General features: G+C 41.1%; 1 protein-coding gene across 1 annotated transcript in view; it reads left to right on the forward strand.

Moving 5' to 3' along the window:
• Positions 1 to 13,020, forward strand: part of SYNE2 (spectrin repeat containing nuclear envelope protein 2) — a 272,106-nt gene that overhangs the window by 191,122 nt on the left and 67,964 nt on the right. Inside the window, exons 84-87 of the mRNA XM_018556025.1 lie at positions 5,376 to 5,522; positions 6,782 to 6,952; positions 7,968 to 8,101; positions 9,324 to 9,528. Coding sequence (XP_018411527.1) covers positions 5,376 to 5,522; positions 6,782 to 6,952; positions 7,968 to 8,101; positions 9,324 to 9,528 — 657 coding nt within the window. The remainder of the gene's footprint in view (positions 1 to 5,375; positions 5,523 to 6,781; positions 6,953 to 7,967; positions 8,102 to 9,323; positions 9,529 to 13,020) is intronic.

Genomic DNA, 13,020 nt, shown 5'->3' on the forward strand with positions numbered 1-13,020 from the left:
ACTGGTGACAACACTACTAAACTGCTCCAAATCTGAGCAGCATTGTCACCCTTATGTAGGCTGTGTCTGCATGTGTTTCAGTGGGATGAGAGGTTGTAGAGGATGTGGTTATTAGCAGTGTCACTGCTGATTCACCAGCCTGTACGTTTCAATCAGCACCTGGCCACACCATGTCCTGCTCACTGTTCTATGGATTGGCAGCATAAAACTCTCCCACTGTGAGCTGCAGTGTCTGAGAAGGGGGAGTGTATGAGACACAAATGAAGGAGGATTTGGCTCAGTCAGGGAAGGTAAAGCAAGTTTTTTGTTTATCTTATGAGGCTGGTGTATCGCATAGTAACTGGATTCGGGACTTATTTATATTGTCACACAGGAGACTTTAGATGAACTTTAAAGTGAACCTGTAAGGATAGAAATATGGGAGCCTCCAGAAAATACATTTTGTGTACTTTTTTTGGTGCCTGACCCTCATCCTGGCTTCATTGCCTTATGAGTCATAAAACCAACGCAAGCGTGCAGCTAATAAAAGCCAAAACATCTAAACTACTACCGTGCATGCTTTCTCTATGTTTGTGACTCACTAAGTAACGAGGTGGGGATTAGGATGACAAACATGCACCTCAAGTCACTAGTGGCAGCTGCCATATTTCTGTTTACCGGTTCGCTTTATAGCCGAACGCTAACAAAAAAACAAAAAAGATGAGCTGAATTGCCAAATCATACAACTGAAAAATAATATTCACCTTCAATCTTGGGCTGCCACTGCAGCACTTCTTTTCTGCCACAAGATATCCTAAGTCTCCTGGGTTGAATGACAGCCAATAACATTCAACCAATCCAAATTGTCATGCATGGACCAGCCCCCTGGAAGGGCATCACCACAAAGCCTGGGCTCAGAATATTACTGCGCTGCACGGGGCTCACGTGTCATTGCATAAGCACCATTCATTGCACTGGTAAGGACCATCCGTGCCTGGAGGAGAGGAGAAAGGACCCATGATGTCCCTAGACCAGCCATAGAACTTTTGAAAAAGGTGTGTGTGTGTGTGAAAATATTTGTAGAGTGCAGAGGGTGCCTAGAGAGAAATACTTTTGCTTGCAATATTTAGTAATCACAGAATTTCTATATTAAATATAATATATAGCAAATTAATTGGAAGATGGCATGTAACTTGAAGTGACCAATAAGAAAAGGGTTATGCTGCTGCCTCCAGGTGAAAAAGGTCACTAGGCAAAAAAAAAATGAGAAGCCTGCCACTTTAAGGACATAACCCCTCCCACCTGCCCATTTCGCTTAGTGTCCTTAGGAGAATGGATGTCTTCTTCTCTTCTGGTTTATTATTATAGTTTAATCTCCAAGGAGGCACCAGGAGTCTGTTGGCCAAGACAGGAGTACATTTAATCTTGGATTGGGAAGAACTTCAGCTTCCAGTGATTTTAGATTGTAAGCCCTCAGGGGCAGGGCCCTCCTTACCGTCTTGAATTGTATTGTGATTGTAATATCTTCCAAATAGTGTAAAGCGCTGAGCAAACTGTTGGCGCTATATCAATCCTGTATAATAATAATAATTTCAGTGGCGCACATTCCAGGAGTAGAAAACCTGCAGGCGGACTTTCTCAGCAGACAATGTGTGGATCCGGAGGAATGGACTTTCCATCCAGTGGTGTTTCAACAATTTTGTCACCACTGGGGAACGCCAGATGTGGATCTTCTTTGCCTCGCATCACAACAAGCAGGTGGACAGATTTGTGTCCAGAGCAAGGGATGGAACAGCAGATGCGGTGGATGTCTTTCCTCCACTGATGCTATTACCACATCTGCTTCAGTGGATGGAACAGAAATACATTTCCAGTCATTCTAGTCACTCCAGATTGGCTTCACAGGGTGTGTTATGCCTATTTGGTTCATCTTTTGGCAGACAATCCCTGGCTTCTTTCATATCGGCCAGATCTATTATCTCTGGCCAATCTTCCACCCTGCTTTTCGGTCACTGGCTTTAACGGCCTGGCTGTTGAAACTCAAGTGTTGAATTTCATATTTTGTTATTCCGACTATGATTATCCTTGGTCTTCTATTCGTAAGATTTATTACCATAAGTCGAAGGTTTATTATCATTGGTGTGAGTCCTTGGGGGTTTTCCCCTCATATTTTATCTATATTGCAAATGTTGTCTTTCCTTCAACTTGGGGGGTATATAAACATTTAGCTTTAAGTACCATGAACATCAGATATCTACCTTGTCGGTCCTTTTTCAACGCCCTCTTGCTTCTAATTCCTTGATTAATACTTTTATTCGAGGAGTTCCACATATGGTTCCTCCTGTTGGCTCTACTCTTCTCTCGGCGGTATGAACTTGGTTTTATCTGTTCTACAGAAAAATCCCTTTGAACCTGTCCGAGTCATTTCTTTCTTTCAGAAAGGTTGCCATTCTTGTGTTCATTACCTTGGCAAGAAGGGTTTCTGAGTTGTCTGCTTTGTTTTGTGGAGAACCCTATTTGGTTCTTCATAAGGTTGTTTTAAGACTGCAGGTTCCCTTTTTACCCAAGGTGTTTTCAGCCTTCCATTTTCATGAATACATTGTTTTACCTTCACTTTGTCCAGCTTCTGTTCATCCTAAGGAAATAGCCCAGCATTGTTTGGATGTTATGCGGGCTGTTAAGAGTTTTTTTCTGTCCCTAAGTCTCAGAATTCTTCAGAGCTACCGTATGTTCCATGAATGGTAGAGAAAATAGAATTTTGTTCTTACCGTAAAATCCATTTCTTGGAGTCTATTGAGGGACACAGCTCCCTCCAATTATTTCCTTTCATACTGCTTGCTACAGCTGACAGGTGGCAGGTGGGAGGTGGAAGGGGTTAAAGTGGCGGGCTTTTAATTTTTTTTCCTAGTGTCGATTTCTCCTGTAGTCAGCAGCATAACCCTATGTCTCAGAGTTCTTTAGAGCGGTGTCCCTCAATGAACTCTGAGAAAAGTATTTTATGGTAAAATCCTATTTATTCTAACATTATAAAGAATGTACTGAGGTCCCTTTAACCCTTTCGCTGCCAAGCCCTCCGGAACATTTTTCAAATCAGCTGGCCAAGCCATTTTTGAATTTTCTGCAATTTTTTCCTATTGATTTGATTTTCAACTGCTGCATTGCTAGCGTTTGTAAAAGACCCCCCAAACCATATATTTTCTGAAAGCGCAGGCCAAAAAAAAACAGCATTTCAAAAGTCAAAACTTTTTTTTTCTTTTAGTTTTGTAAAGATAAAAAAAGCGCGACCCTTGTCAAGTTTTTAGTGCTGGAAATATTCACTCAGTCTATTTGTCCTGGTGACCATTGTCATGGCCGTCCACCACCCAGATCAGCGCATTTCTGCAGCAGGTATGGCCAGGTGCTTTCTTGCTTCGCTGCAGCAGCTCAGTTTGTATAAACCAATGACAGGCTGAGAGTCCCCGAATCCTCACATATTTGTGCATGGAGCGCATACCTGCATTCATGGACAGATGAGCGGACCTGGACGCAGTATGATTACAGAGCCACTCATCCGTCCCTGCCACATATATTTGCTCCTTGAGCAGTAACATGCAAACAGCTGTCGATGTTCGTAGCTTGTCATTGTCATTTTTATATATTGCTTTGCGCAGCTAATCAGAAACACCTAACCATACCCACTGGAGAAATATGCTGATCTGTGCGGTGCACGGCCATGAATGGCCTTGTGAATGAGTTTGTTCTGGAAGAACAATAAAAGGGAAGCCAGCCGGGACACTAGTGACATTGACAATTGTCAAAGTGGGAATTCCCTTTACTTCGGGGAGATTACTTACTATGGGTTAACTTTTACATCAATTTCAAAATGACCTTATTCTTTTCTTAAAATGGTACATTTGTGAATAAAATATAGGTTTATGAGATTTTGCAAATCTGTGCATTCTGTTTTTATGTAGATTTTACACAGCACCCCAACTTTTTTGGAATTGAGGTTGTAAAATTATATATTAGAAGTGGTTATTAAGGCTGTCAGTAGGGCAATAGGGAAGCCTTGTGCCATAGCAGTATAGGTTTGTCAGGAATATGTGGCCTGAATATTGGTGCCTCACATAATGGCTGAAGGTGACAGGTGCACTTTAATTAAAAGACAGTATTGATGGTTGGAGCTGTGCACTTTCTCGTGTACTTTTTGAATGTGAAAAGGGCAAGTAAGCATTCGGTGCCCAGATCCTCCCTTGATGAAAGTCTCTCTCCGACCTGAGGCAGAAGCAGAAGATTACTTTAGCTTGAGCAGAGGCCAAACAAGGCTGCAATTGTTTAAAATGGCCTACGGTGGATAGTTTGTTCCTTCTGAAAAATACTGGTTGTTTGGGAAATAAATGTCATCAAAATGTTATTGTCTGATCACTTTTTTTTTTATAAACCATGTGAACCCTTACCTATAAAAAGTTTGTTGCTTTTCTGAACTTGATGAAGACTGGTGATAATGTTAAAGGGAAGCTATGGCTTGTTTTCAGAGAGTACACATACTTTGTTATTGTTGGAGGTTTAGGCGAAAGTAAGTTTTATGTAACAATAAGCTTGTTTCTGGTGAAATGTCTGCAAATGTTTTGAAGATTCTCCGTCTGATAGCTGCCTCAAAGTATATTTCCACTTTTGCAGTACAATTTGAGAAAATTTGAGCCGGTTTCTCGCCCAATCAGGAAGCAGGGCAGCGTGTAATGACTCGCTGCCCGGCTTCCTGATACTGGAAGCTCAAGTATCGGAGCATTTGGGTGAGTACGAGTACTCACCCAAGTACTCGGCATCGATACTAGTATCAGTATTGGTACATCCCTATAAGAAATATTTTTTTAAATATATATTTGTCGGTATGCTATGTGAATGAGAACACTCAAAAAAAAAAAAGCATCTCTTTGACTGTAGCCACTTGTATGATGCTTACAAAGAAGTTGTTGGAATAGAATGGAAAGAGTATCTAATATTTCAAGTACTGCCTCTTGGACTGCATATCAATGCTCATATATTTATGTGATTATTTGAAACCAACAGCGATATCATATAGTCTAAATATGGAGAACAGTGATATGCATTAACATGACAGCAAATCAGGATTTGGCAGATGCATTAAATCTCATTTGCTGCTGTTCAAATGGTGTCAGTAGACCTAGTTCACACCCTTTATTTATGTAATTACCTGTACCAGTAGTAAATATGACCAGTAAACAAGGTGTGATATTGTCTGCTGGTAGCTGTAATGATGATAAATATATTAATAAATACAGTTTTTTAATGATGATCGCTATGGTAGAGCTACTTCTGTGCTTTGTGTATAATGAAATATAAACTTTCCTGATTTGAATAGTAGTATCCCTTTAAACTATTCACTTTGCCTGCAGGACTTGGAAGAACAAATCAAGGCCAAGTCCAATGTGCTTGAGGAATTGGAGAGGAGCGCACCACCAGCAGGGGAAAACCGTGTTTTCCAGGAAGGTGTATTGACGTCAGAAAACCTACTGAAGAAGAGGGATGCACTTTCCAGCCAGGTCTGTAGTTCCTCTTGGCAGAAAGCAGCCATGTACCCAGCAGATCTGCTCTTATGTAGTGAATTATCTAGTTAGTCTTTGAACGCCCTGTGCCTTTTTTGGGTTTACACCACTTTTTGGAAAACAGGATGGGAAAGTCTTGGGCACCTAGCTATCAACATTATTAGAAGTAGGACATGCTTGGTGGTACAATCATTTAATTTAATGACACTTAAAGTCTTGCAAAGTTATCAGCTTACAATATATGTGGCAAAATCAACAGGTATTTTCTAAAGTTCTCCAACAGATATGGCAAAACACCTTTTTAATTGTATATTTAACAGAGGAAAAGAGTGCAAATAAGAGATGTTTATGGTGAATTTGAGGCTCACTGCCTAAGTTATAGCAGCTTCTGGATATTCCGTGTTTTTTGTTTGGGTCCAGAAGCGCAGGTTTTTCTTGTTTTAAAGAGATGTTTATGGTTAGGGTTTGGATATGCTTTAATGATCTCTTTGGACCTTACCCTAATTTACTCCCAAACCTCTGTAGCCGCCTCTAGGTCATGTCTAAGCATTATTTGTTTCTTTGACCTTGTTACTGTTGTGAGAAATAGCTTTTTTCCCCCACTCCCTTTGATATTTACACCAGGGTTTTAAAATGAATGCAGTGGCAACTGCTGGGAGGTCACTTTGTCATAATGTAGGCACGCCACCAAGATCTATGCCTCCTAAGAGCCCTTTTCATTAACACGGTGTCTGGGCAGATTATTTGGAGTCAAGGCACCATTTTTTTTTGCTGGAAAATAAATCAATGTATACATGTGGAGTGGGACACAGAGACAGGTGGAGTTCCATAGTTCAGCAGGCAGGGCTGGCAATCCTGTCATGCCAAACAGCAAGTTAGGAGCTCACTGCATTGGCAGATTTATTTTTAAATGTATTAAAGGGATAAAACATAGGGGAGTGTGCATGTAATCCAGAGATATATTGAATATGTTTTTCTTTTAGCCCTGACATGCATTTTAGGTAAAAAAATATAGGACTAGTGTAACTCATTTTGTTTTATGTTAAACAGTTGAGTTAATCTTACCAGGTTTACATCTGCATGGTTCCGAACACATGCCAAACTATCACAAATGCTTTGGTTAATTTCAGGTAAACTGATGGTAATAGTAATCGAATTGGGTTTGTAGCTCACACTCTCACCCACTGACTCTTCTTTTTTTATTTTAAAATTCCGAGCTGTATAAATGTGTAATTGTTCACGTTTTGACTTTAAAGGTTGCGGATATGAAGACCTCCATACACTCATTGTTGAGACACTGGAAGACGTACAATGAAAACCATGAATATATAAAGAAGATGTTGGTCAAATTATTGTATAAACTTGGCCAAGCCAAAAGACCCATATCATCCCTGGACTGTCTAAAGCACCATCTGAAGATACTGCAGGTACTATCCCTTATACATAAATAGGTATGTGGTCACTTTGTGGTCCAGTGATCCACTCATCTGACAACAGGGTGTTGTACAATATTTTCCAATTGAAAGGAGCTCCTATTTCAGGAAAGCACAGCAAATTAGGGGAGTCCGCCATGCCTGGGACATTTGCATTTCTAGCATAATTAACAGTAAGCTGTGAATTCATTGTGGTTTGGTTCACTAATCATAATGATTCTGTTCCATAATTTTAGCTAGTATACAGCTGCTTTAAGGCTAATTTGCAGTTGTATGAAAATGCCTTTAATGAAGTGTTCTATTCTTTTAAAAATCTTAAGTTGCAATTAATATACGTACCTGAGCCTGCCTTGATATCAGCCATTTGTGTTACTGCAGTAGCACTCTGGAATAGGTAGAGGAAGCACTATAAGGCAATACGTATTTGCTGCATGCACATGTGCTAAGTAAGAATATGCTGAAAGAGGAACAGAGCAGATGGAGGGGCTCATCAGTCTGCTGCTGCTTATTCATTGCCCATAAACAGGGAAGGGGTTGTGAGGTGACCAATCTGCATTGCTTAGCTGCTCTTCAGAAACTTGAGGTCACTAAGCTTTCTGTGCTGTGTGGCAAAGAAGATGAACAGTAAGGTGCCATAAGGATGCCTATGAGATGGCTCTTGTACACTTGACAGAGACAATCATACCAGTTTATGGAGCATTCTGCAGCACTGAAACTATTATCCCCGAGTGCAGTCAGAGTAGGCCTCCATGTCTTATGTGAAATAAGATATATTTGATGTGGGTTACAGTGCTGTGTGTACATCCGCATTGCTTTTTGCACTGCTTCTGGATACACCCAAAGAAACACTTGATCACATACTGTATGTAATGAGGTCATGAGATCAGGTGAGTAATGCTCAGGCATAGGAAATATTCTGTACTGAACGATGTGATGTACCTGTGATTTAAGAAATGTTGTGCTTTTAAAGGGTTAGTCCATTGCTTAGAATGTATTCTCTCTACTTTAGTCTGCTCAGGAGGAGACTGAACAACATGAGAAAAACTGGTCAAAAATCAGAGCTGCTCTGAAAAACATGGAAGGTCTCTGTAGCCCATCAGGCTTTGCCATTCTGGAACAGGATTGTAAAGAAGTTGAAAACAGGTCAGTATTTGATTATATAGACTGCATCTGTAATATTAAATTATACTGTATTGTGTTGCTTATAGTGTAAAGGATAAAGAAATTATGGGTTACCAAGAACCACATGAGGTTCCTTCTAGACCAGTTGAAGAGTCCTCATTTCCTGCTACCCTGCCTGCTGGCAGTGCTAAAGTAATGGGCAGTCCAGCACAAATTGAGCGACTGACCAACTAACTCTGTCTGAGGCTTCTAGCCCATCCAAAATTAATATTTCAGTATTTTAAACCAGTAATCAAGCGGTCAACTCCACACCGGAATGAAAGACCTCAAAAGGCAGATCAATCTTGATTAGGTCTGCCTGTCTTTAAGGATTGTCCCTCCTGTATGGAGGTGAGTGCTCCCTAATGCCTTCTAGTTTAATATGCTCTCACAGATCGTACAGCTTACATACTGGTATGCTAATGTGTAAAGCAGACTACCTGGTTTCTTCAACAGTCCATGCAAAAAATAGGCATCTGTACTCAGGTCTTGCGGATGAACATTCTTTTGCATGGACTCTTTGTAACCCCTTGAATGCCAAAGGGGGCACACCTTTCAGGATCATCACCTGGAAGGTGTCTGCTGCCTGGTTTCTTCAACTACCTAATAGACTTTGTTGCACCTAAATAGATATTCTGCTTCTTTTCTGTAGTCACCTGACAGTTTGTTTCTATCAAGCACTCTGTTTGTAGGATCTCTGCACTGAGTTCCTGGGTCTGCACACCTGATGTGACTATTACTAGGGGTTTCCATTCTTCTCTCTGGTTTTTGTATTCATTTCAAGTTATGAATACTGCGACTGGAATTTCTGAAACACAGAAAGGTGAATGGGAACAACCAAAACTCCCACATGGACCAGCACAGAATGAACATGATGTTGCAATAAGAATAACCAAGACAATAAGGAAGACATGGGCTCACTCAGCCCACCCAGCTTGACATATAGCTTAAATACCAGTTTTAGGTAGACTGACCCTATAAAGCTACACATATTGTGTTAATCAGTGTCTGGTGGCTGTCAAGTGAAGATTAGTGCACCTAAGTACATAGAATAAACGAAAAAAATAATTATGTTTGTTTCCTGAAAAAGTATTCTGTGCTTTTCCTATTCACTCGCGTGTTACCATGGCTCTTGTTGTCGGATATTATCACAAATTAGAATTGTGTTTGCTACAAACCCAACTTTTAAACTGTGCAATGGCAGGTGGACTTCACTGAATGAGGAGCTTTCTAGTCATCTACAGTCAGCTGGCCTTTTGCTGCAATTGTGGGAAGCCTACAGTGACTCCTACCAGAATCACACCCTGGACATGGAGCAGCTAGAAGGCAAGTGTCAGCAGCTCCTCTATTCTAAACTCTCTGAAGACCGACAGGCTGACAGCCTGCAGCAGCGAATTCAGGATTTACAGGTAAGATTAAGGTTTATAGCTCCATATGGAGAGACATTTTTAATATGTTTTTGTATTTTTTATTGGTGAAAAATTGCAGCCAGGATAAATCTTAAAAATACATATTTGATATTCCGTGATGGGAACTTGATTGCTTTAGTATTAGCCCCAAAAATATCTATAGTGAAGGTTAAAGAGGTTCTAAGCTATGGAATTTGTGCAGAGGCAGAGTTATAGATACCAGTACTGCCTGCAGTCTCTCTTCTTCCCATAACTGCTTTATCATGCCTTGCTCTGTACTGTGTTGAGGCAGCCATCTTGGTAGAAGCAGAGACGGTTGAAGAATTATAGATCAAATATTAAATGAATGAAACAGAAGCAGGGAGATCGCCACACTGCAGGCACTCAGGTACAGCTTCCTCTCCATTAAGGAAAGCAATGAGCAGAGCAGTAGTGACCAATCTCACTTTAAATCTGGTGAAACTAGCAGCCAGAGGCAGTGGTGCCTTAGATAATCTCACTCTGCAGATATACAGCTATTAGTTGTAAGGCACATGGGGGCCTAGTCACAGTAAGCACACTGCTGTTTTCCAGAATGGATTCCTGCCAAAAGGTTTCTCAGGGCAACATTTCTGCATGTTCCCTATAAGATAGCAGATTTTCATTCTTACATTCAGGTCCACTGCAAAAATACATTACCAGCAGATGTGCAGATTTGCAAACAATGTTTCAAATGGTTGATGTTACTTAACATTGTGCTACTTAAACATTTTTGCAGGACATCATTGAATATTATTACTATTATTTTTTTTTTTTTTGCCAAAGCAGTCATCCGGATCCCAGAACACATATCAGTGGCAGATAAATACTCCCAACCATACACGCTCACTACTGGCTTTCTTTGGCTTTCTAGTTATGCAGTTGTTACATGTTCATGGCTTTATATGTTCATGGCAGCTTATTTTGTATTTAGAAAATACAAGTACTTTATTTATTTTTTTTACACCACAATTTGTCTGTTTTTGCCCCATCAAATGTTTAGGAAAATGAAAAAATTAAAAATTAGTACATCTCTCCAACGCATGTACATTTCCCCGTGTTTTGTCTCTTTAAAAAGCAGCAAACACAGAAAAATGTGTGTTGTTGCTACCAGACATCCAGAGAGCTTCTATCTTACTGTACGGAGCTGACAACGATGCCTTTGCTCCACTGAAATCCTAAGCAGTGTGGTCAGCCCTGCCCGAGTTCTCCCCTGCTAAACTACAGAACCCCTCCCTATACACGCACTTATGTTATGAAAATAAAGAGATGGGGTGTTCTCTAACCCAGCAGAGGAGAACTAGGTCAGGGCTGACAACACTGCTTGGAATTTCAGTACAGCACAGGCAGCATTGTCATCTCACTGCTACCCCCGCACTTCAAGGGTTAACTGCTTGTTTTGGTCTAGGGGGCTAAAATACAAAATTATACTCACCTAATCCTCAATCGGGCGGCACTGAGTACTCACCTCTCTCCCTCTCCCTCTCCTTCTGTATCCTCACGTCTAATGGATCCGCATTAGACATGATGACATCATGGATCCCAGTGGCGTCACAAGGGGCGTGCGGCCCGAACCCAGGTGACACCATTTGAGGGGTGACAGCAAAATGACTATCAATCATTTTTCTGTCACCCCCTCTAAAAAGTAGAGGTACTCGGTCATGGACCGAGAGCCCGACAGTGTCAGGAGAGAGGAGGGGACCCGGCGGTATACCTCATCCCGCCGGGTGAACGTCCCCTCCTCTCTCTGCCGTCGTCCACCATGAAGTTGGCTGCCGGCAGGCATCAATTAGATGGCCGTGCAAGCACAATGACGTCACGGTGTGGTGTAACTCGGTCTCCGCTGCGGGTGACACCCGGCCTCTGGACGCCCCTGACTGATCTATTGACCGTTGGAGGCAGGAGAAGAAGAGGCTGCAGCGGACTGGTCTACCAGCCAGGCAGGACTAAGGATCAGGGGAATATAACTGCTTCATTTTAGCCCCTAGACCAAAACGACCACTTAACATATAAACGTGTTTGTGTGATTTATTTCCAGATATGGCTAAAAAGAGCCCAATAAATATAAATGACAAATTCCGTACAATATAATTTCTGCTCCCGCTGACCTGTATACGGTTTTCTGGCCGCAGACTAGTCCTGTGTTTATTCTATAATCTGAAGGCTTGGCAGCTGGCACATCTAGACCAGGTCAATGCAGTCTCAGACATTCACTTTCGTGAAAGCCTCAATCATCATTTCTAATCTCCCCCGTGCCGTTTGTGGCCGTCTCTTCCGGGCGCAGAAATGAACTCACAGCTGTAATACCCAGATGTCGCACGACTTCCCATTCCCATGATGGAAATGAATCCGACTTGAAAAGACACACGGGCCCGCTATGGAAATCGCTGTGAATGCTTACTGCTCCTAAACATCATTTTTAAATGTCAAGCTTTATCAAAAAATGATAACTTTCTATGTAATTGGACGGCAGTATATTGTTCTACACTGGATAGTGCTATAGCTTCACGAAACAAAAACATTGGCAAATGTTCAAAAGAAATATATTAACTGTATCCATCTCTCTGAAGCCTTGAAAGTATTTTCAAGTGTGTTAATGTATTTGTCTTACAGTGTATCTAAAGCCAAAAACAAATATGTAATATATTGGAGCTTAGCAGTCCTTAGATGTGGTGGCTGCATTCATTTTCTTTTCCTTTATTTTTACTTGCCAGTAACACACTTCCTGTCTAAGGATGACCACATTTACTTGCTTTTCTGTATCTATGGAGGAGGAGCGTTGTCACCCTAGAACACCTCCCCTGCTTCTCATCGCTATAACATAGTAACATAGGGGGAAGTGATCTGTAGTCCTCACAAATAGCTAGGAATTATGTCATTTGCACCTATTAAACAAAACATTTGCAATGGTTTATCTGCAAGGAGTTTGCATGTTCTCCCTGTACTTGTGTGGGTTTCCTCTGGGTACTCCGGTTTCCTCCCGCACTCCAAAGATATGCTGGTAGGTTCATTGGCTCCTCTCTAAATTGGCCCTGTATGGGTGTGCAATAGGGACCTTAGATTGTAAGCTCCTTGGCGGCAGGGACTGATATGAATGTGCAACTACATAAAGCGCTGCATAAATTATAAATACCTGTAATATATAAATAACATTTCAAAAGGAAGCAATTAAGACAATAAGATATATAACATTATCACACACTGGCACACCGCATAAAGGACTAAAAAGACTCATAACGTAATATGTTATGCATCGTATTTCAAAGAGTAAACATGAATCTTAAAAATTATAATTAACCCTTTAAAGTAGAAGTAAATCTATTTTAAGTATTGGATAGATTGATAGATGTGAGGGTTAAAATCTCTGACTGCTTTTCTTTTCTGCCTTCTGTGTCTTATTGGTGTGATTTCCCTTCACTTCCTCTCGGATAGCCGCAACGGGAAGTGAGGAAAATCCCTGGTGGTCACCAGCAC

Source organism: Nanorana parkeri, unplaced genomic scaffold (assembly GCF_000935625.1).
Source record: "Nanorana parkeri isolate BGI_ZX_2015 unplaced genomic scaffold, ASM93562v1 scaffold12, whole genome shotgun sequence".
Taxonomy (NCBI): Eukaryota; Metazoa; Chordata; class Amphibia; order Anura; family Dicroglossidae; genus Nanorana; species Nanorana parkeri.